The 25110-nt window shown below is 34.4% G+C and overlaps 1 protein-coding gene across 7 annotated transcripts in view; it reads left to right on the forward strand.

Moving 5' to 3' along the window:
• Window positions 1-9925: 9925 nt before the first annotated feature.
• The window catches only part of LOC127248565 (uncharacterized), a 107282-nt gene continuing 92097 nt past the window's right edge, over window positions 9926-25110 (forward strand). The window contains exons 1-12 of one of the 7 annotated variants that reach the window (XM_051270960.1): window positions 9927-10367; window positions 10825-10896; window positions 11422-11511; window positions 11620-11662; window positions 11795-11901; window positions 12247-12342; window positions 12783-12973; window positions 13074-13140; window positions 13241-13310; window positions 14808-14889; window positions 16207-16291; window positions 17184-17836. In XM_051270960.1, the coding sequence (XP_051126917.1) occupies window positions 10065-10367; window positions 10825-10896; window positions 11422-11511; window positions 11620-11662; window positions 11795-11901; window positions 12247-12342; window positions 12783-12973; window positions 13074-13140; window positions 13241-13310; window positions 14808-14889; window positions 16207-16267 (1182 nt within the window). In that variant the 5' untranslated portion in view covers window positions 9927-10064 and the 3' untranslated portion in view covers window positions 16268-16291; window positions 17184-17836. Of the gene's footprint in view, window positions 10368-10824; window positions 10897-11421; window positions 11512-11619; window positions 11663-11794; window positions 11902-12246; window positions 12343-12782; window positions 12974-13073; window positions 13141-13240; window positions 13311-14807; window positions 14890-16206; window positions 16292-17183; window positions 17837-25110 lie in introns of those variants that run through there. The other 6 variants (XM_051270965.1, XM_051270962.1, XM_051270964.1 and 3 more) reach the window with 6 other exon arrangements.

The following is a 25110-nucleotide window of genomic DNA, read 5'->3' on the forward strand; positions in this document are numbered from 1 at the left end:
AAAAAATTATAAACTATACATCAAAATTAAACAAAAATTATAATAGGTATATTTAAATTTTTAATTTTCAATATTTTCAATTAATTATGTTTTCTAGCATAATACATGTTATGCACGAAAAAAAAGTAAAAAATAAAAATTCTTTTAATATTATTTATCATATTAAATTTTAATTTATTTAATATATTTTTTTAGTATGTAGATTCTTCATAAATAAATAAAAAATATATTAAAAAATAATTTAATTTAAGAGTATAAAATATTAAACACGCAACAAATATTATATATAAACAATAAAAATTAGATATAAACTATTCTTATACTAAATGTTGAAATTTTAAGAATAAAAATAATAAAATTAAAATAAAATTAGCATATATTAAAATCTACCATAACTTTTATATACATTCTCCAAATAAAATTTTCATATATTAAAACTATTTTACAATGTAACAATTAATTTTTATTTATAAAAATAATATGATTTCTTCTAGTAAAATATAAAATTTTAAAAATATAAAACCAAACACACGGTCTATGATCAATGCTAATATAATTCTCTAGAAAAATATAAAAATTTATTGAGATTATCTATACATTTTAAATAGTCTCTAAAATTTTTCTAGTGTATTGATTATAGCCCTTCAATTCAATAGGTCAGTTTAAATAAGTTGAATGCTTATAAATATGTGTTGAATTGTTTTTATATTAATTCATTAAAATAAAAAGATAATATTTTAAAATATAATATTCAAAGATGAATATCCATTACAACAAAAAATTGGATACATTTTCTTTGATATATTATTCATGAATAAATATACTTCGACATAAGTATGTTTTAAAGCTGAGTAAAAATTATATTATAATTCTATTGTGCATAAAAAAATAGTTATAAATAGATTTAAGAGCTATCTTAAAACTCAAATAAAAATATGCATATTACAATAAAAATATATTAAAATAGAAACTCACACACAAGGATGAAAATACACTATGATTTGCAGTTAGAAAAAATAGATAAACAATGACAAATTTATGGCGAATAACAAAAAACAATAAACCAAACTTGATAGGATATTCATACCAATGCCATATAGTATTGTGTTGGAAGCTGAAGATGCTTTCATTTTTTTGTTGTAATTTGTAATAACTTGGGAAATTTTCGCCATACTCCAACAAATCACAATAACAAATCTCATAACATCACTAACTCGTCTCTTGTGCTGCAAATGCATAATTCTAGGTACTTTATTACTTACTCGGAACAACGTGTTTCAGATGAACATCTCATTGAGTCGCCTTTCAATAATCGCATCGCAGACAATGAAAACCACAACTTATAACCTATAGAAGTAGAACCATATGAACAAAATGTATATCAAGAATTACCATAAATTTCTTGCAAAAAAAAAAAAAAAATAGAGTTGACCAATCGTACGAACTTAAGAGAAACCAATCAAAACAATGGATAAAATGCCACATTCTATTCAATCAATCAATTCAATCAATAGTTACGTCCGGTGATATCTAAAAACACTTATACATTAAATTCAAAATCAAACTATAGCAACTGCTGAAATTTTAACAACATATAGAAAATGCAAATACCAGAAGAAAATCTACAGGGATTGTAGCCCTAATGCCTACAACAAACAAATAAATCATGAAAAATTTGGAAAAGTGGGACAAAGAATCAGCGACAAACACATTTTAATATAAAAAAAAAATAAAATCCGAACTGATTTTTATTCAAAAGTATCATAAGACAACATCATCTCTGCCCATTTGTTCCTATCAATACCCACAATTTTCAGCATGAATTTGTCTAGTTTACTATATTAACCATAATAAAAAACTATGGGTTTGAATCAGGTGCTGAAATTATATTATTAATTTAATTCAGATGATTAAGAATTAATGCATTCAGCATGGGTGCTGAAATTTTAATTGTACCGAAAAACTATTATGGCTTCAATCAATATATTTCCAAATTTATTATTTTTAATTGTATTTATTGAGCACTCCTTCCCTCTGTCCTAAATAAGGTGTTACATTTAAGTTGGACACGAAATTTTAGGTGAGAAGTATTAAGTAGGATAATTAAGTAATTATGTGATGTGATGGAGAAAAATATATATATATATATTTTTTATTAAGGTATGTGATGAGATAAATTGTGCGATATAAATTAAATATAATTAATTATTTTCTAAAAAAGAAAATATTGCACGGTATTTGAGACGGAAGGAGTAATATTATATCCCAAACATCTTTCAATATTTAATTTTTCTTTGTTTCAAATATTTTGAAATATTTCTATAAAAGTAATAATTAAATATATTTAATTTTTACTTTTGAATTTTATCTCATCACCGCACAAAAATTAAAAAAATATATATATACACTTTATTTTTAATTATATTTTATCTCATCACATCAAATATTGCGATGTGTTTGAGACCAAAGAAAGAAGCATCATTTTAATGTTTTAAGTTATTTTGTAATATTAAAAAATTAAAATCAAATACTCTACCCGTCTGTTGGATTTTTTGTCCTTCGGATCCACCCCAATACACTGCACACCAATAATTATGCAGCCCAATCGAATTAGGCCTGACTTGTGATACACAACCCACACCACAACCACACCCGTTGCTGACCCTTACCTGTGATGCGCCCCTTGCCCGTGACCTGCTCCGTGACCCGCCTAGGATCCGCGTCCTTTTGCGAGGCCTGATCTGGGCCGTTGATTACAGATCTTGATCTTGGCCGTCCATCTCCATTTTGCATATATATATATATATATATATATAGAGAGAGAGGCATTATATTATAACTCTCTAATCTCACTCTCTCTCTACGCACTACTCTCTGGCCTCTCCCCTCTTTCTCTCTCGACCCACTGCTCTCCTTTTTCCGGTGACTTTCACGGCGGTTCACGGCGGTTTCTCGGTTGTGCCTTCCTCCTGTAATATTGTGGAGTTCCTATGGCACATTTGTTTTCCCTTTTGTGTAGTCGTTCGTAGCCGAAAGGGGCTCGCTCGACGTTGTAGGCCTTCGGGTGCCTTGTTTGTGTTTGTGTGGGGTTATATATAGTGTGTATCACGGTTGTGGCCGGTTCGTTTGTGTAGTCGCTAGTTTAGGTGTGTATAGTGTCGATTTTGTGATTTTCCGAGTTGGTTGGGGCTGAGCCTAACCAAACTAGTTCAATATTTGTGTTGTTACTCGATTTCTTTAATAAAATCTTTAGATCCGTTTATATTTTTTATAACAAGTGGTATCAGAGCTTTCTAGTGGTTTACGGTTTCGAAATCGAGTATTGAGTTTGGTTTTGAGGTTGTTTGGGTGAAAGTCTTTAGATCTACAAAAAGAATCTGGTTGAATCGAACGATTTTTTGGCGTTTCGATTCTTTTCCTAGTAGATCTGTTATATACCGGCCAAGATCTCACTCGATCTGTGCTTTTTAGCCTCGGTCGTGTCTGATTTGAGTAGTTAGTGTCTTAATCGCTACAGATCTGTGTAGTTTCGTTAAGTGTGAGTCTAGATCTGGTTAGTTTGTTACAAAATTGTTTTATTTTTTATAAACGAATTTTGTTTTCAAGCTTCCTTTTAATAATAATTGTAAATCGGGTAAAGTCGTTTCTATTTTTTGTAAAGTTTTGTTAAAGATCCTTGCGGATCTATTATTGGGGAGTCAAAACCTAAAAGATTTGTTGGATTCTTAAAAGTTTTGGTAAATATTTTTGAAAATCTTTATATTTTCAAACCAAATCTCGTTTGAAATCTTTAAATCGTTAAGCCTTGTCATTTTGTGTTTGTTCATTGTGTCGACATTGTGAAATCACAATTTGTTTCGGGGATTCTAACATTTTTTTAAAAGAGAAACAAATTTTTTTTTTTCTCGAGTTAGTGTTCTGTTTTTTGTAAATTTTTTGGCTAACTCCTATTTTCTATAAAAGAGAATAGGTTTGTTGTTTTTTTTTTGTTTACTGTGATTTTTTCCTACTGTCTTGTAGGAATAAAATTGGTTGTTGTTGTACTACAAGGGTAATCCCTTAAACTCATAACCTTTTTTTACTGTTTTTGGATGATTGGTTTAAATTTCTGCATTTAGTTTTTGCGCCCAAAAATAAATTTGTAAAGGCTATTGTGAAACCAAGGTTACTAAACTCCGATTCTCATTTTGTGAGTGATTCTCGAGTACCTCGGTTGAATAGTCACGAGTGTATGTTGTAATAGATAGGTTATATTTTTTTGATTACTTAAATTGCTTGCTGTGTTTGTCCTTTTTTGTGATAACCTGTGATTATCTGTTTTTTCGTGAAACTTACTTGCAAAATAATCTGTTTTTGTGTGAAAATTAAATAAATAATTTTCTGAAATTTTTAATAAAAAAAAACTGTCATTTTTGTTAAATATAAAATCTATTTTTTGCTAAAACAAAAATGGCTGGTAGTTCGAGTTTTACTATATTGCCATTTGATGGAAAAATGGATTTTGCAATTTGGAAACAAAAAATGAGAAGCATTTTAGTAACTCAAAGAATAATTAGAGCAATTGAGCCAGATCATGCAGCTCAAGTCCTTCGAGAGAGGAGAGCTGAGTTAGATGAAATGGCTTACTCTATTATAATACTGAATTTAGCAGATCATGTAATTAGGAAAGTAGGTAAGCAAGAATCTGCTTTGGAATTATGGAAAAAAATGGATGAACTATACACTCAAACTTCACTTTCTAGTAGATTATATCTGTTAGAAAAAATTTTCAGTTTTAAACTTGATTTGTCAAAATCAATTGATGAAAATCTGGACAGTTTTTCAAAATTAATACAAGATATAAAGCTTACTGGTGATAAAAATATTGACGATTATAGTGCTATAGTTTTGTTAAATGCAATTCCTAATTCTTACATGGATGTAAAATCTGCTATTAAATATGGGCGTGATTATGTAACATTAGATGTAGTTATAAATGGGTTAAAATCTAAAGAGTTAGATTTACAAATACATAAGTCCAATAAGGGTGAAGTCATGTATGCTAGAGGTAGATCTCATTTTAGATCAAATAAAAAGACTAATTCTGGAAATTATAATAATAGTAATAAAAACCAGAATAATAGAAATAAATATATATCTAAAAGTAGAGGAACTAGTAGGTCTAGAACTCCAAATAAAGGAGGTAAGAGATGCTATAATTGTGGTGATCCTAACCATTATATACGTGAATGCCCTAAACGAAAAAGTAATAATGTTCCAAACAGTAATAATAATAGTAGCCAACAACATGTTAGTGAGTTAGCCAATATGACATTACTTGATCGTAATTGTGGTGATATATTTACTGTTACTGTCGACTGTTTGAATGTGAACAATGTATGTATGAATGAATGGCTTATTGATTCTGGATGCACTTATCATATGACTCTATTGAAATCGATTTTTTGTGAATACAAAACTTTAGAAAATTACACTGTTTCCATGGCTGATAATATTGTCTCTAATGTGCTTGGAATAGGTAGTGTAAATTTGCAATTTAGCACTGGTTTTGTGTTAAAATTAAAAAATGTGAGACATGTACCTGGTTTGTCAAATAATTTGCTTTCTTGTGCTGCATTATCAGATTTAGAATTAGAGGGAAAATGGGGAAATGATTGTATGAAAATTACGAAGGGATCTTTAGTTGTGTTTAAAGCTGTAAAACGTAATAATTTGTACGTTACTTGTGCTGAACCAATTAATATGCCTGTAAACACAATAAATTCTGTTAAAGAGAATAATGATTTGTGGCATAAGAGATTAGGACACTTAAGTAATAAGAGATTAGAAATTTTACATAAAAATGGATCCTTAGGTAATGTAAAATTTAATCATGTGTCCTTTTGTGATAATTGTGTATATGGTAAACACCATAGGGTCCAATTTCCCCATCCCCCTAGTGAAAAACGTGATTTATCTAAATCTATATTGGATTATTTGCATGCTGATGTGTGGGGCCCAGCTAGTGAGCCCACACATGGTGGGTCTAGATATTTTTTATCCATTATTGATGATTTTTCAAGAAAAATCTGGGTATTTCTTATGAAAAATAAATCTGATGTGTTTGATGTTTTCAAAAATTGAAAATCAAACAGCAAAGAAAATTAAATGTCTTAGAACTGATAATGGTTTAGAATTTTGTAACTCCTGGTTTGATGTTTTTTGTCAAGAAAATGGTATAAATAGACATAGGACTGTCCCCTATACACCCCAGCAGAATGGGGTGGCTGAAAGGATGAATCGAACTCTTTTGGAGAGAGTTCGAAGCCTTTTGGCTTCATCCGGTTTATCTAAAAAATTTTGGGGGGAAGCTGTTATGACAGCAACTTATATAGTTAATAGATCACCCTCTATTCCTTTTAATGGCGATTGTCCTGAATTTAAGTGGACTAATAGGAAAATTGATTTTTCAAATATTCGGGTGTTTGGGTGTTCTGCTTTTATACGTGTTAATAATGACAAATTAGACCCTAGAGCTGAAAAATGTGTTTTCTTGGGTTATCCGGAAGGAGTTAAGGGTTATAGATTATGGTTAAGGTCTAGACCTGGTTTTAAAGCTGTTATTAGTAGAGATGTTGTTTTTTATGAAAATGAGATGCCTTGTTTAAATGTTGAAAAATCTGTTTTGGATAAATCTGAAATTGATACTGAAAATGTAGACTCTAATAATACTCCAAATGAGGTGGAGTATAATATTGCTAATATAGATGAGGTAGAAAATACAGAAAATAGTGCTAAAATTCGTGTAGGATCAGCTGTGAGAGAGGAAAATATTTCTGGAAATGATATTAGCATATCTGAAAATCAAAATGAATCTGATTTTGAGAATAATAATCAAAACGAGTATGTTTTTGAAAATTTAAGTAATAATGAATCTGATTTTGATAGTGGTAATCAAAATGAATTAGAAAATTACCAATTAACTAGAGATAGGGGTAGAAGAATCCCTAGGTTGCCTACTAGGCTTGGTGATTTTGATTTGTCTTCTTTGGCTTTTAGTGTATTGGAGAATTCAGATGGTAATGAACCTAAGACTTTTAGCGAGACCATAAATTTTGAGAATAAAAATTAGTGGGTAAAAGCAATGAAAGAAGAAATGGATTCATTATATGATAATAAGACTTGGTGTTTGGTTCGTAAACCTCCTAATTGTTCTCTTGTTGATTGTAAATGAATTTATAAAGTTAAGCAAGAAGATAGTGGAATTAGGTTTAAGGCTAGATTAGTAGCTAAGGGATTTACCCAAAAAGAAGGAATAGATTATAATGAAATTTTTTCACCTGTTGTCAAATTTACCACTGTTAGAGTCATGTTAGCTCTAGTTGCATTTTTATGATTGGGAGCTAAAACAATTAGATGTTAAAACAACTTTTTTACATGGTGAATTAAATGAGAAGATTTATATGAAACAACCTGAAGGTTTTATTGATAAAAATAAAATGGGTCATGTTTGTTTGTTAAATAAATCTTTATATGGTTTAAAACAGTCACCTAGACAATGGAATATCAAATTTGATAATTGTATGAAAAATCTTGATTTTATTAAAAGCAAATTTGATTATTGTTTGTATTATAAGACTGTTAAAAACCAACCTATTTTTCTTCTCATTTATGTTGATGATATGTTGATTATTAGTCCATGTTTAAAGCTTATTGATAATGTGACTAAGTGTTTGTGTGATAATTTTGACATGAAATTGTTGGGTGATGCCAAAGTAATTTTAGGCATGTGTATCACTAGGGATAGAAAAAATTCAAGACTGTTTTTAAACTAGTCTACTTATATTTCAAAAATTCTTAAGAAATTTTCTATGAGTGATGCTAAATCTGTTTCTGTTCCTATGGCTTCTAATTTTGTGCTAAGTAGGGATCAATGTCCCAAATCAGAGTCTGATTTTTGAATATATGAAATGTGTGTCATATTCTAATGCTATAGGTTCCATAATGTACTTAATGGTTAGCACTAGGCCAGATTTAGCTTATGATATGAGTTGTTTAAGTAGGTATATGTCGAACCCGGGTTTAGAACACTGGAATGCATTAAAATGGGTGTTTAGATACTTGGTTGGTACAATTAATGTTGGTCTTGTGTTTGGAAAACATACTGAAAATATTAAATTAGAGGGTTTTGTGGATTCAAATTATGCAAATGATAGGGATAGTAGAAAAAGTACTACTTCTTATGTTTTTACTTTATGTGGGACTTGTATAAGTTGGAAGTCTCAATTACAACACGTTGTTGCACTATCCACAACAGAATCTGAATATGTTGCAATTATTGAAGCTTTAAAAGAAGCAGTGTCGTTAAAAGGATTAATCAGTGAATTAGGTTATTTACAACATAGTGTTACTGTTTTTTCGGATAGTCAGTCAGGAATTCAGTTATGCAGAAACCCTGTATTTCATGATAGGACCAAACATATTGACGTATGTTTTCATTTTATATGTGATATTGTATCTAAAGGAATTTTAAAATTAGAGAAAATCCCATCTGAATATAACCCATCTGATATGGGTACTAAAGTTTTACCTACAAATAAATTCGTATTTTGTATGACATACATACATTGTGATACTTTTGATTAGCCTCATATTACTTAGAGTAGTAGGTAGGCTAAGTTAATGTTTTGTTCTAACATTATTTTTGGTGCAGGTAAAGATTATATGGACAATGATGAACCCCATTTACTCGGACGAAAAATCAGGTGGAGGATTTGTTGGATTTTTTGTCCTTCGGATCCACCCCAATACACTACACACCAATAATTATGCAGCCCGATCGAATCAGGCCTGACTTGTGATACACAACCCACACCACAACCACACCCGTTGCTGACCCTTACCTGTGATGCGCCCCTTGCCCGTGACCCGCCTAGGATCCGCGTCCTTTTGCGAGGTCTGATCTGGGCCGTTGATTACAGATCTTGATCTTGGCCGTCCATCTCCATTTTGCATATATATATATATATAGAGAGAGAGAGGCATTATATTATAACTCTCTAATCTCACACTCTCTCTACGCACTACTCTCTGGCCTCTCCCCTCTCTCTTTCTCTCGACCCACTGCTCTCCTCTTTCCGGTGACTTTCACGGCGGTTCACGGCGGTTTCTCGGTGGTGCCTTCCTGCTGTAATATTGTGGAGTTCCTGTGGCACGTTTGTTTTCCCCTTTTGTGTAGTCGTTCGTAGCCGAAAGGGGCTCGCTCGACATTGTAGGCCTTCGGGTGCCTTGTTTGTGTTTGTGTGGGGTTATATATAGTGTGTATCACGGTTGTGGCCGGTTTGTTTGTGTAGTCGCTAGCTTAGGTGTGTATAGTGTCGATTTTGTGGATTTTCGAGTTGGTTGGGGCTGAGCCTAACCAAACTAGTTCAATATTTGTGTTGTTACTCGATTTCTTTAATAAAATCTTTAGATCCATTTATATTTTTTATAACACCGTCCACAAATTAATGTCTTATTTTCTTACGTCCAACAACTATTATCCTTTTTTTTTTTAGGACAAATTTTACTTTTTTTACCTTTGATTAATTTATTATTTTTAATCTCTACCGTACCATTAATGATAAATTTGTTAATTTATAACAAAAAGACAATCACCTAAAAATATATTTTAGAATAATAAAAATTGAATGGAGGGAGTAATAGCATAATATAACTAAGTATTTAAAAATAAAATTTATATATAATATTTGAAATAAGAATTATATTTAATTTATTTTTATTTTTAAAAAAAGGGTCGGAATCTTAGAGATGTGTTTGTTTAATAGGGTTTAAGTTTTGAATAATAATTATTAATTTAAACATATGTGGAGGCCCACAGCCCAACACGGTACACTGACAGGAAATTGGACACTCGTCAACTCCTGCACTCAAATATGGGTTTGTTTTTTCACCTCGTAGTCATCGACATCGCCGAATTTCTCACTCACCCAAGAGCAGAGCTCCCAACAAATTCCCGCCGCAGCCCAGCCAGAAACTCAGACCAGACCAAGTTCATCTGAGACCCGAGAGAAACGAAACCAAAAATGCCGAGAAGATCTAAGGCCAAAACCGCCGCGTCCAAATCTGTCACCACCCCGTCCCGCCGCGTTTCGTCGGCCAATGCCTCGCCGGTTTTTTTCGACCTACGTGGCGCCGGCGGTTCATTGGGCTCTTCTTCGTCCCCTTCCGTTAACCCTCCTGCTTCCAGCCCTACAATCGATGCTTCGCATTCACGAGGCCCTCCTAGATCTTTAGTTGCAGCCGAGGACGAAGCAGCGACTAATCGTCTCATTATTGATCTCATGGATAGCAGATTGCGTGAAAATGCCCTTGCCCATCTTGCTAGGGTATGCACAATTTTATCCTCAAATATTTGTATTTTTGCTACTGTGAATGTTCATCATCAACTGTTTAATTATTTCCTTAGTTATTTGGGTTTTGGTGAAATGGCACTTGAACATGGCTAGAAATATGAGATTTGAGCACTCAGACAGGGATACGATGTTATTATCCTTCCAATTGTGGTAGAATTAACAATCGACAAAAGATATACAAACTAACATGTGTGTAAGATATGGCTATATCTCAATTGAGCTAAACTTTGAAATCGAAATAAGTTTTATGTAAGGTTCTTGAAAACTGAGACCTATTTCGTGTCTTGCAACTTTATTGGGTAAATACTGGCTTTATTTGGTTACATTTTTACATGTATTCATTCAATGAACAAAAGCCTATTTTTTTAAGTCTGATATTCCAGTTGATTGCTTGTTGTATTATTGATCAACTCCCTTTCTATTCCAACAGAGAGCGTGGGGATTTCAGGAGTTAGCCGTACGCTTATGGTTTTCTTTTGGTACAATTGCCATACTCTTACAGGTATTGAGGTTTGTTTGATGTATTTGTTGACTTACATGCCCTAATTTTTCTCCAAGGACAGTCTTTCAAGTTATTACAGCAATCAAAAACAAAAATGTGATGTGCCTTTTCGTTGTTGACACATATAAAGCTACCTTGAAACATTCTGATTCTCATATCTGCACTGAAATTTTTTTCAAAGAGTTATGATTGTATAGAAAATGTTTAAAAAGGTGTGTGGTTTTTTGCTCCATTTGTTTATGAAGAAGTTTCTAAAGAGGGTGGTTTGTCCTGGATAATGAGTGGTGGTAAATGGTAACTTTTTACAACTGTTCTGAGTATATTAAATTTTGATTGAAGATCATATGTGGATTTTATTATTCTATCACATTCATTATGTTTGTATTGATAGATTCTTTGTGGAATATACATGTTTATTGTTGTTTTTCTAAAGTTTATCCTCTTTTTGTTGCTTTAAAAATATTTATTATCCTTCACTGCTTGTCATGTCTCCCATATCTGATACCTTACGTTTATTGCCTGCAGGAAGTGCTTTCCGTGTATCCATTATTGTCACCACCATCTCTAACTCCCATACAATCTGATAGGCTATGCAATGTTCTGACACTTCTTCAGGTTTGATGCATTCTTCTGCTGATATATAAAGTTATATGTTGCAAAGTCATTTCATAGATTTCTGCGCATTCAGTTTTTCATTTCTCTTGTTTTATGTGGTTGCTGCAGTGCGTTGCCTCTCACCAAGAGACTAGATCTTTGTTCTCTCAAGGTACCTTTTCTTTTTCTGTACATTTTCCTGTTCTGTATGGAGCTCTCTTTTCGTAAATTAAGCCTCCTATTGTAGGCTCTTTGTTTATGTATGTTCTAAGTGTACTGATTTTTCTTTGTGGTACTTCTTCAGCCTACTTGCCCTTCTATTTGGTTGTGCTTCTCAACCAGATAGGTGAATTGAGGTGTTTTGAGCGCATAAGGATCCTTACACTGGGAATAATAGCTGCTCTTGTACAGGTACCAGATATTCTTCTTGTTACATTTTGAAGTGTACACATGCTACTGGTGCACACCTGCTTTTCTTTCTAATATGTGTGTGTGTATATTTTTATGCACTTGTTAAGAGCAGTGTTTTTTCCCATCTTCATGTGCATAAATTTTTTTCACCCAAGCATGAGGCAGCTGCAAGATCCAACTGTTTTGACTGTAATTCTTCGTCTTTCCCTTTTCTTTTTTTTTTTCTGAGAGGGATTGAATCTTTACTTTCTGTGGCTTAGAGGTGTATATTTCTTATCCATTATCTTATTTATTGCTGTACTTTTCACATCTTGGTAATGGAGATGCCTGTTCTCCTATTTCTAGGTTCCGGACCCCAGAGTGATTTCTCTGCTTCTCGAAGCAGAACTAATACGTCCCTGCCTATGTGCTATGCAGAGAGGCAGTGAATTTTCAAGAACGGTAAGTTTTTTAAATTTTGAATGTATTGCATTTAAATCTGTTGAGCTAATACCATCATATTGGCAATGTCTGTTTCTGAATCATGTGCTACACGATTGACTCACGAGTCACGTTCATCCAGAGTGTTGAAATAGTACCCTAGGTTGCTAAGATTCCTGTATGTTATTGTTACTATCTTTAACTTTCATGCAGCCTATATTTGTTCCTTTGTGTTTTTGGATCTTGATTGTGCTAGTTCTTATAATTTTACTGCTGCTTGATGTGAGACTGTTCTTGTTTTTGTGTGTTAATGCTGTAAATAATTATTGGAATGGCTATGCAGTCTTTTGTTATGATTTATGTTGTACATATATAAAAATAATAGCAATTGATTACACAGATTTATCATTTTGGATTGTTGTTTGATGTTCTTGTTCTATTTCAACATAATCTAATGGCAGGTAGCGACATTAATTTTGAAAAGAATTTTGCTTGATGATAATGGGTTACAACATGTGTGTCGGAGGCCAGATTTGTTTTTGTCTGTGTGGCAAGCACTTAGGAGTGTGGTTGCTTCACTTTCTCAGCTGCCTTCGACTCCACTGCTAAGAGATGTCATCACCTGCTACCTATGCCTCTTTAAAAATGAAAGGTCTGCTATATTGTGAATGAATTCAGTCCTTTTTAAAAAAATTTCACTGTTTTTGTTATTTTCATTAATATTGAAGGAATTAACCTCCATTATATTGCAGAAGTTTAGCACTGAGGCAGTCGCTCCCGAGAAGCCTTATTAATGGCACATTTCGCTACTGTTGTAATGTACGTACATTTGAGTATAAAATTATTAGTTTAACTGGGATTAATGGTGTATATCCATTGTTCGATGTGGTGATTGTTTTCTTGATATTATCATTTGTAGGATGATCACACAAGATTGTTGCTTCAACAGTTGTTGGACCAGACCCGATTATCTCTAATAGCCCAAAAAGGTTGGGGACGTCAATGACATGCTTATGCAATATAACAACTTTTGTTTTTGTAAATCACTGCCCATTGATATCAGTTTCTATAAATTTAACTTAATTTTGTGGTTTTACTACTTAAAAAGGCTATAAATACTTGAATGTGTCTATAGTAGTCAATACTGCAACATAGCATTTGGCTTTTCTTTCTTTGATTTGTTATTGCATACTTTTGTTAGTTGATGGCTCAAGAAAATTATAACCTTTGAATTTTGATACCTGAAAATAATCTCATCTTCACGTAAACATGACTGGTCTAGTGGCAGAATATCTGTACTTTTGTTATATGTGCATTAATGTGTTTAAGGCAGTATAATTGTTCAATAAAATTCCCACTCTCCTTCTTGAAGCTTTTATTACCCCGTCTCCATCCCCTAATATATTTCATGGATCCACTTTATTATTTGAAGATGACATATGTTTTCAATAATTAATTGCTGCTATCAAGTAAGGATGACATAGATGATGCGTTTCCACATAAGCTTATTGCATCAAATTGTTGAGTAAATTGACGGGTAATTCTTTTTAATATTCTTTTATTTGATTTCATTAACTCGTCAAATTTATTTTGTTTAATTTAGAGGAAAATTGCTGTTTTTTTTTTTTTTAGCTTGTCTTTATGGCTGCAGATGGCTCTTGTGTAGTTTATTTTGTGTATAATTGACTAGTAATCTTTTTAATTGTGTATTGATTTATTTTTCTTAATTAGAGAAAGATCGCTGCATCTTATTTTAAATGTCCTGTTGTGCATCTTTTATGGAGTTGGGATTTGACCTTGATTGAGTATGATGTTTAAATCATGGGAAACATATTTCCCCATAGATGCTAATTCGATTTTTGCATACTTAAGATTTGACTCAACTATAAGTCATTACTATAATTGTATCATCTATTCCTTGTTTTCACAATGTTTCATTTATTTTTCATTTTTTATTGTAATTTCCCAATTGGAAAAATGTGACCCGTGAAGATGTCATATTCTTGATTTTCCATTATTATCTTATTTCCTTTATTATTGTTGTTATTGTTATGTGTGTGTGTTTTTTTGTGTGTATCCGCAAAAAATATTAATTATCTTCCGATAGATGTTCCTTGACATAAAAAAGGAATCTTTGTAATCTATTTAGTTGTTTTTCATTGTTGTATACAATGTTGAATTTTAATGAAGGTAGGAAGTTAGCCATAAATTAATATTAAATGATTGTGTGTTTATATTAGACAAAAAAACATTAGTTTTCTAAAAATTATATTTTAGTGTTAAGTTTCTTAAGTATAGAAAAGATAGGGGCCATATGGATTAATATCCGTTATATTTGTACGTCAGCAACACTTTGCTTGTATTGCTCTGAATGTAATCTAAAAGAGTCCTATAATTCTTTTTATCAAGGGTACATGATGCATTTCATGATACCACTTAAAGGATTCGCAGCTGGACTAATGTTATCTTTGATAATAATTATGTAGATCATCACAAAATTCAGCACGGTATTTCCACCATCTCAACGAGCACTGTTCTTCAGAGGCTATTGACATTGATTAGTTCAAGGTATGCTAATGAATTTTCTGATTCAGCCAGTTTATCTCTGAATTCTAGGAATTGCATCCCTCTTCCATTTATAGTCTGCCACGTGTATGCTTAGACAACTATGCATATTTCTTTTAATGCTATTTTTAAATTATTTCCTTTCAAGTTTCAAATGTATTGTACGGTATTGCTGATGGTATTTGTGGGGTCCTACCATTCAGTCTTCATCAATACCTTTCATATAAATTAAGTTTGCGACAAAGCAAGAATATCTGCCTCATATCTTACTATCATAAAATGAATGCCATAACTATAAAACTGTTAGTATCTAATTAAATACCATTTTACTGATTGGTGGTAATCAACAAATCTCTACTTATCTCGACATTAATCATAAATTATAATTGAGTTTTTCTTATAATGACCCCATGAGTTGAACATGTGGGATCCTTAAATATTCCTTTTGAGAAGTCGATTATATGCTCGAGGTGATTTGTAATTTTTGTAAACGCCAGCATGAGCCGTCTTTTTCCTTGTACATTTGGCATGTAGTACATTCAAGTAAGTAACCAGTACCATTATAAACACGTAAGTTTTTTGGGTATGCGGTCGCAGATCGCAATAGATCGATTTTCCTTCCTGTACTTTGGTAGAAGCGGTTATTCATCCTTCTTCAAAATCTCACTATTACCTTTGTTGCTAAAAATTAAAAAGGAGGAAATTTGGAAATATAAGTTGGAAGGATAAGTACATAAATACAACATAAAGTGATTTTTTTTTTTTGTTTCTTTCAACTTAATCTTGTGATCTTTGGTGGAGTTCTTGTAGCACTGAACATCCCCTTTTTATGTGCATTACAAAAGCTCATGGAAGAGGGATGTTTGCAGCGTTAATATATAAATTTAAATGGTGTTTACTATGTGGTGTTAAAACATATATATCTAAACTTCATGTTTACTTTATTTCATTTCAGTTCTCCGTATTGCTACTTTTGGTTTCTTTCTCTGTGAACAGATATTTTCACATTTTACTAATGAGATCCTTTTACAGTGATTTTTAACTTTGTTTATGCATTTATCCATTGTAGCCATGGTAGCACAGAAGAGCTAAATTGTTTAACATTAATTATTCTGATACAATTTGGCCTTTTGCTAGTTTTCTAAGGCCAGACTTTCGGATGGATGCATATTTGTTTTAATTGTTCTCTACTTATTTTTACAGTTTCTAATTACCCTGTTGTTCTGTGAAAATAGTTTCGGAATTTAGCTTCTCATCCAGCAACCCTTAACTTTTAAATCATTTTTTTCTTTTACAACAAAAGGTTGTCTTATTTTGTAGGGTTCAATGGCAGACGTTACTTGGGATGTCATTCTCGCATCAAAAGGGGATTTCCTTCTAATTTCCTGCTTTTCGATTAACTTCAGTAAGTGATCCTTTTGATTCAGTAGCTTCAATTGCTTGTTGGTTTCTATCTATACTCAATAGTAAAATATTGCAGTTCATCTTCAATGCCTTTTATAGATAAACCAAAATTTGGGTTAACAAGTGTGCCTAAAAAGGTCGCTGTGTTCTTTTGAAATTCAATTCTTGTTGGAAATTTTGCTGCTTTCATCACAATTTTGGATATTTGAAATTTTATTCTGTGATATTTGTATAGATAAACTCGATAATTTTGTTTAGCTCCATCGGTGATGGGTATTGCCATGTATTTCAGAGGAAGTTACTATTGAGGACTGTTATTTGGTGTAGCGGTGTTTCTTGTTTTGATCTCATTCTCGAACCTTTGTTGAATTGACCCTCGATTGATGGCACATATTTAATAGCCCATGTGCATACTTAATCGTGCACATACTCTCTTCTGACTTATCAAATGAGTGAAAGTGAAGCAGACTTATCACTTATCTCAGAGACTATAACCTTGTCCATCAATCTTTAGTCACTTCACTTGAAAATTCATATTTTACTCACTTTTTTGTCTCCTCTGTCGCATTATTTTGATAAATGGCAGTGTTCATGCTCCACTCCCTCATGTGGGATTGGCACTTGACCGCTTGCCAGACATATGTACCCATTTATGTGCTTTTCTATAATCATGTGCGCGGTGTTTGCACACTACGGAGAAGGATAGTTTCTGAAGTTTCCTTATTTTAGCTTGATAAATAACCTTTTCTGTCTAAGTTGATTATTTATTGATTAGTCTTCAACTTACTGTTCCTTTTTAATTCAAATGAAGTTGCGCGGTGCTTACACTTTGTATGTAGAAGTTCTCTTACTTCATGCGGTGGCCTGAACTCACTATGTCTTGTCCTTAACAGTTCGCCAACTCAATAGGGCAAGGTGAGGGAGGACGGGAATGGGAATGGGAAACCTCCTTTTAACGGACATGGAAGAACTAAAGCTGGCGGAACTCTCCGAGCCTTTGGGGCAAGGGCAGGTTGTACAAATCTAGTTAGAGCTGTTGGTGTCGCAAAATTTGGGATACATGCCAAAGCATGATACATGTTGAAATGCCTCGGGAGGGGATAGTATCTACTTTGGATGTAGCAGACCTTCGGAGCTTTGATCGATGTATGGACATTTTTTCTATCGTTTCTCTCTTCTCTTGAAGAATTTGAAAAACAAGAGAGCAATTTCTTCATATTTCTTGAGAGAGAGGAGAGAAACAATAGAAAATTGCAGCAGAAATCGATTAGGGCATCCAAGGCCATGCTGCTTTTGCTGCTGCATCCAAAGTGGTCACTGCCCGTCTCGCAGCATTCTGCCGATCGCTTTGCCAGTTCTTCCAGTACTCCATGGCGCCTGCAGCTCATGTTTCTTGTAAAGACAATATTCGATTATGAAGGTTAAATATGTTTATGAAAGTAGTTTTTTAATAGTGATGTCTCAGTAGAATATGATTCTTCTTATTACTGTTATAGACTATTTCATTATTTTGTTCCCAGTTGCCCTCAGCTTTTTGTTACATTTTTGTTAAAAAATTAATGTCTTTATAATCTAAAATATATATATATATATACACATTAGCTTATAACCGTGCATCGGGTTATTTTTATATTAAATTATATAATAATTTAATTTTTTATATAAATAATAGTTAGAGTTTTATTATATGTATATATGAAATATATTACTAGAATTAAATCTCTAAAAATTAATATACATAATAAGTTTTAAAAAGAAAAATAATTTGTAAAACAATATGAATAATAAAATAGATAAAAAAAAATTTATACATTTCAAATTTGATTTTAAATAAAATTTATTTTGAAGAGAAGTAAAAAGTAATACAAATATTGAAAAAAAAAAAGTGAGAAAAATATAAGTTCAAAATTCAATTTAAACTTTAAGATGATAAAAAGTATTTTAATATAAAAAAACTTAAAATTAAAAGAAAAAAAATATGGGACAATTTTTTTTTTTTTAAAAAGACTAAAACAAATAAAAATAGAACTTGTACTATAAATAAGAACAGAGTTAAAATAAAAGTTTAAAACTCAGTAATCTCACAAAAATATATAATTTGTATATTTTTTTTGTATGATTATAACTAAAAGATAAATTTTATTTATAGATACTAAAAAAGAGAATTTATATATTTCATTCCTACTTAGGACATAAAAGATTATAAGTATCCATAGCACTTCAATAATCCTAAAAATTTGTTAAAATCAATATAGGATAAAGAGAAAAAAAAAAATATGAGTTTCAAATTGAATTTTAAATTTAAGATAATAAAAAATATTTTAATATTAAAAAACTGAATTTTTTTTTAAAGAAATATGGGAAAAAAATATTAAAAAAATAATAAAACAAATAAAAAATATAACTTGTACTATAGACGAGAATACAGAGTTAAAATAAAACTTTAAAACTCAATAATCCCAAAAGAAAATATATAATTTGTATATTTTTTTTGTGATTACAACTAAAAGATAAATTTTAGTTATATATACTTGTTGGACATGGGTCCAAAAACAAAATATAAAAGTGGAGCCAGAGCTCATTGGCCACGGAGCCGCTCAACAACAATGGAGCTTCAACCCTCGGAGCCAAAGACTGCTATCTCCACAGAGCTGACGGCAACAATTCCATTGGATTGTGGTGCTTCCACAGGGCCGAAAGCAGCAGTCTCTATGGACCCTAGGGCAGCAACTCCTTGGACTATGACGCCTCCATCCCGAAACAATGTTTCAATAAGGTCAGAAAGTGTTGTCTCCGTTAGGTTGGAAACAACTACCTCCATTGGACTGCGGTGCTTCCACAAAGCAGAGGAAGGTTGCCTCCACAAGATAGAAAACAACAGCTTCCATAGATCATGAGATAACTACTTCCGTTGGCCCTGTGTTAATAATTTTGTACTTAACATTAGCGGAGGGCCTATGCACTTTCATATTTTATTCAAAAAGCTCAATGGAACAAGCCAACAAGAGGAAAACCGAAGATTCTATTTAACTCGAGGTTGTTGGGGATACATCCCCGTGGACCGGCTAGGATTACGATGGAAACAAGTCGGAGTAAGCAGCAGATCTAGTTCAGAGGCAATGGAAGAAGTTCAGAGCAAATGGAACCCGGTCCAGAGGCAATGGAAGCGGTTGGGAGCTGATGGAAGGAGGTTACCAGGTAGTTAGGAGCTGATGGAAGGAGGTTACTAGGGAACTGATGAAATGAGGTTACCAGACAGTTGGAGGTAGTGGAAGGAGGTTACCAAGCAGGAGGTAGTAGTGAGAGGTTACCAGACGGTTGAGAGTGGTGGAGGAATAATTGGAACTGCCCATTTTAGTGGAAAGATGCGGTTATTCTATTTTAGGATTAAAATTAGTAAAAAACACATCACATATACGCACAAGAAGATGAACTCGTATATTTCTCTATTTTCTTTTCATGTTTTACTTTCATTTTATGCATTTTAATTCGAATTACATGCTTTTTTTATTTTCTTTCCAGTAGATTTATCCGAGTTTTAGTAGATGTTAGTTTAAATCAATCGAAATCGATCATTTAGGCTCGAAGCCTCGCTTAGGCTCGAAGCCATGCAGGCTTCATCGAAGGAGCCGCCCAAAATCCGATGACGGACAGGCTCTTTGGAGTACTTCCGGAACCCACACCGACAAATCGACGAACGGTTTTGGAACCTCTAAATTTTAGGATCCAACAATTGGCACGCCCAGTGGGACCAAAGTCGGATTTTTCAAAAAGTGATATCGAGGTTGACATGGGGTTCATTTGTACTGCCTGAAAAAAGCTACGGAATTGTTTCAAAACATCCAATGCTTTAAGCCGTAGGCCGGGGCAGGCAAGATCAGGCTGGAACCAACAGCCTACGGAGGGCTGGTACAATTAGTCTGCGGAAGGCTGGTTCCAACAACCTGTGGAAGGCTGACAACAGCCTGCGGAGGGCTGGAACCACTAGCCTGCGGAAGGCTGGAACCACCAGTTTGCGAAAGGCTGGAACCAACAGCCTGCGGATGGCTGGAGCCAACAGCCTGCGGAGCGCTGGAGCCAACAGGCTGAGGAGAGCTGAAACCCCTTGGCCGTTGGAGTTTTGAATAGCAGTGCTGAGCTTCCACGAGGGGCAAGCAAATTTGCAGCATTTGGCATGATCCCGCCAGGGCGATTAAGCGGACAACCTATGTGGAATGCACCACACCACCATGGAGATGTCACCGTCTGCACGTGGCTAATCTCCAATGGAAGAGGATCATTGAAACACAAGGGCAAGGAGGGCAGGCCGCAGAGATGCAGCCGCCAACCTTCCATCAACAGGCAGCCAAAGGCAGCTGCTGACACCAAATCAACAGGAGGCCAAGCCTCTAATGGACGTTGATGTCATTGTAGATTGCATAAGGAGGGCATTTTCAAAAACAAGGTTTGAAAAGAAGTCTAGTGCCACTTTGAGTGCGGAAAATTCACCTCCATACGAAAAAGAAGCCATGAAAGTTCTAGAGCTTGTGGAGGCAGAGACTCCAGAAGTTGTGGAGGCTCCAATTGAAAAGGAGTTTGCGGAGGCAGGTGTTCCAGAAGCTTTGGAAGCTCCAGAGCTTGTGGAGGCAGAGACTCCAGAGGCTGTGGAGGCTCCAGTTGAAAAGGGAGGCAAAGGTTCTAAAAGTCATGAAAGCTCCAGAGCTTGTGGAGGCAGAGACTTCAGAGGCTGTGGAGGCTCTAATGGAAAAAGAATCTGCGGAGACAGAGGTTTCAGAAGTCATGGAAGCTCCAGAGCTTATGGAGGTAGAGACTCTGGAGGTTGTGGAGGCTCCAATCGAAAAGGAGCCTGCGGAGGCAGAGATTCCAGAGGCCATGGGGCCGCCCAAGAAGCAAGCTGTGGAGCCGCCTCCAAAAAAGAAGCAGACTATAGTGCCGCTTCCAGAAAGAAAGCAGGCCATGGAGCTGCCAAGGAAGCAGGCCATGGAGCCGCCTCAAAAAAAGAAGCAGGCTATGAAGTCGCTTCCAGAAAGAAAGTAGGCTGCACAACCACTAAGGAAGCAGGCTAGGGAGCTGCTAGGGAATCAGGCCATGGAGTCGCCTATAAAAAAGAAGTAGGCTATGGAGCCGCTTCCAGATAGAAATCAAGCTATGGATCCGCCTAAAAAAAAGAAGCAGGTTGTAGAGCCGCTTCAAGAAAGAAATCAGGCCATGGAGCCGCCAAAGAAGCAGGCTGTGGAGCCGCTTCAAGAAAGAAAGCAGACTGTGAAGTCGCTAAGGAAGCAAGTTGTAGAGCCACTTCCAGGAATGAAGCAGGCCATGGAGGTGCCAACAAAGCAGGCTATAGAGCCGCTTCCAAAAAGAAAGCAGGCCATGGAGCCGCCAAGGAAGCAGGCCATGGAGCTGCCAAGGAAGAAGGTTGTAAAGCCGCTTTTAGAGAGAAAACAGGCTGTGGAGCCGCTTCAAGAAAAGAAGCAGGCTATGGAGCTGCTTCCAGAAAGAAAGTAAGTCATGGAGCTGCCAAGGAAGCAAGTTGTGAAGCCGCTTTCAGAGAAAAGAGAGGCTGTGGAGCCGTTAAGGAACCAGACTATGGAGTCTTTTCCAAAAAGGAAGCAAGTAGAGGAGCCTCCAAAAGAAGTTCAAGAGTTAAAGGAAGTTGTTGTTGATGAAGAGCCTATTTTCGAATGGAATGATGTGGCAACGATGATAGAATTTAAGAGGCCGGGGCCTGGCCAAAACCAACATGTCAAGCCTTTGCACATTCGGGTCTCGATGAATGGCTATCCGCTTGACCAAGTTCTGGTGGACAGTGGAGCTTCTGTGAATGTGTTTCCAATTGAGACCCTACGGAAGTTCGGAAAGACTAGTGATGATTTGATTTATACATTTGTACGGCTTACCGATTTGGTGGAAAATTCTTACAAACTGGCAGGTATGATCACTTTTGAATGTGCGGGTGGGGACAAAGGAAATATCATCAAATTTCATGGTGATTCATAGTAGGCCATTCTATTCGGCTCTCTTGAGACGGAATTGGATCCATGCATGCGAGTGTGTGCCTTCGATACTCCATCAAACGTTGATGTTTTGGGATGGAAATGAAGTCCAAGAAGTGAAGGCCGAGAAGGATCCCTTGTCGACAGAAGTGACCACAATTGATTTAAGTGAACGGCTCAAAGCAAAAGGACATGGGCTCAATGGAAGCAATTGCCCAGCCCTGTTGGACATGGGTTCAAAAGTACCTGAACATGAAAGAGGCTCAAAGATAAAAGTGGAGGCAGAGCTCATTGGCCACGGAGCCGCTCAACAGCAATGGAGCTTCAAGCCTCGGAGCCAAAGACTGCTGCCTCCATAGAGCCGAAGGCAACAGTTTCCATTGGATTGTGGTGCTTCCACAGGGCCGAAAGCAGTAGCCTCCGTGGACCTTAGAGTAGCACCTCCTTGGACTATGGCGCCTCCATCCCGGAACAAAGTTTCCATAAGGTCAGAAAGTGTTGTCTCTATTAGGTTGAAAACAACTACCTCCGTTGGACTGCGGTGCTTCCACAAAGCAGAGGAATGTTGCCTCCACAAGATAGAAAACAACAACTTCCACAGATCATGAGATAACTACCTCCATTGGCCCTGGGTTAATAATTTCGTACTTAACATTAATGGAGGGCCTATGCACTTTCATATTTTATTCAAAAAGCTCCATGGAACAAGCCAACAAGGGGAAAACCAAAGATTCCATTTAACTCGAGGCTGTTGGGGATATATCCCCGTGGACCAGCTAGGAGTACGACGGAAACAAGTCGGAGTAAGCAGCAGATCTGGTCCAGAGGCAATGGAAGAAGGTCAAAGCAAGTGGAACCCGGTCCAGAGACAATGGAAGCGATTGGGAGCTGATGGAAAGAGGTTATTAGGTGGTTAATTGCTGATGGAAGGATATTACCAGAGAACTGATGGAAGGAGATTACCAGATAGTTGGAAGTAGTGGAAGGAGGTTACTAGGCAGTTGGAGGTAGTAGTGGGAGGTTACCAGACGGTTGAGAGTGACGAAGGAATAATTGGAACTTCTCTTTTTAGTGGGAAGAGGCGGTTATTCTATTTTAGGATTTAAACTAGGAAAAAACACATCACACACACAACAAGATGAACTTGTATTTTTCTCTATTTTCTTTTCATATTTTAGTTTCCTTTTATGCATTTTAATTCGAATTACATGTTTTTTTCTTTATTCGCTTTCTAGTAGATTTATCCGAGTTTTAGTAGATGTTAGTTTAAATTCATCGAAATCGATCGTTTAGGCTCATAGTCTCGCTTAGGCTCGAAGCCGTGCAAGCTCCACCGAATGAGCCGCCCAAAATCCGACGAAAAACAGACTCTTTGGAGTACTTCCGGAACCCACATCGACAAATTGACGAACGGTCTTGAAACCTCAGAATTTTAGGATCCAACAATACTAAACAAGACAATTTATATATTTAATTCCTATGTGAGACAAAAAAATATTAGTATCCATAATTAAATAACACTTCTTTAATCCTTAAAATTTGTTGAAATTCAATGTGGGATAAAGAGAAAAAAAAAAAAAAAAGAGTTTCAAATTCAATTTCAAATTTAAGATGATAAAAAATATTTTAATATAAAAATACTTTAAATTAAAAGAAAAAAAAATATGGGTCAAAAAAAATAAAATAATAAAATAAAAAGAATAAAACAAATAAATCCTCCGGCGCCGGATACGCTCCGTGGCTCGCCCGAGGCCACGTGTCCGTTAAATCAGTGACACCTGACGGACACGTGGATTTTATTTTATTTTTAATTTTTTTAATTTTATTTGTTTTTTTTAATTTTTTGATTTGATCCAATTGAAAATAATTAAAAAAAAAACTAAAAATAATAATAATAATAATAATAAATTCATGTGTCGGTCAGGTGTTGCTGACGTGGCGGGACACGTGGCTTCCGGTGAGCCAAGCGGGCGTCTCCGGCGCCAGGGAACTAAAACAACGAAAATTTTTCACTTATTGAACTAGTTTGCGACATGTTCCACTTACGGAACTAAAATAATAAGGAGTCCAGTTACGAGACTAAAAAAATAATTTACCCTTCATATTATTATTTTAATCTTTTTATTATTATTATTATTATTATTATTATTATTATTGTTGTTGTTGTTGTTTTTGTTGTTGTTGTTGTTGTTGATTTATTCGTGCACTCTCGTAATTTTGAATTTTTTTTTAAAATAATAAGTTTGGATAATTAGTTAAAATTTGTTAGAACAACAAATAATCTAACAAAATTCACCTTTATTGAATACTAAATAAACTTAGGGTTTTGTATATATATATATATATATATACACACACGAGACATTAAGCCAAAATAAACCCAACAAAAATTATTATGAGATTTTCGTCAAACACTGCGAAGGTTCTGAAAAACGGCTATCCCCAATTCGTATTATTCGACTTTCTACTGCTCTCTTCCTTTTTTTTTTGTTTTTTTTTCTCTCTCTACTTATTCTTTAGTTTCGATTTTCTTTTTCTCTTTCACTTTTCTTCTTTAACGGCTTGGTAAAGAAGAAGAGAAAAGAAAGTAAAATTTAATAAAGTAATAAGAATAATAAAATGAAAGAAGAAAGGGGTGGTGCAATTTTTTTAGCCTTTTTTTTATGTAAATTATAAAAGGGAGAATAAGAAGAAAAAGAAGATTGTGAAGAAAAAAAAAAGACGATGGAAATCGTGAGGGCAAGAAAAGAAGGAAGAGAGGAAAAAGAGAATGTGATGGGAGAAAAAAAATAATAAAAAAGAAATACGATCGAATTGAGGTTATATT

The sequence above is a fragment of the Andrographis paniculata genome, unplaced genomic scaffold (genome assembly GCF_009805555.1).
Source record: "Andrographis paniculata isolate CXL003 unplaced genomic scaffold, ASM980555v1 Contig34END, whole genome shotgun sequence".
Lineage (NCBI taxonomy): Eukaryota > Viridiplantae > Streptophyta > Magnoliopsida > Lamiales > Acanthaceae > Andrographis > Andrographis paniculata.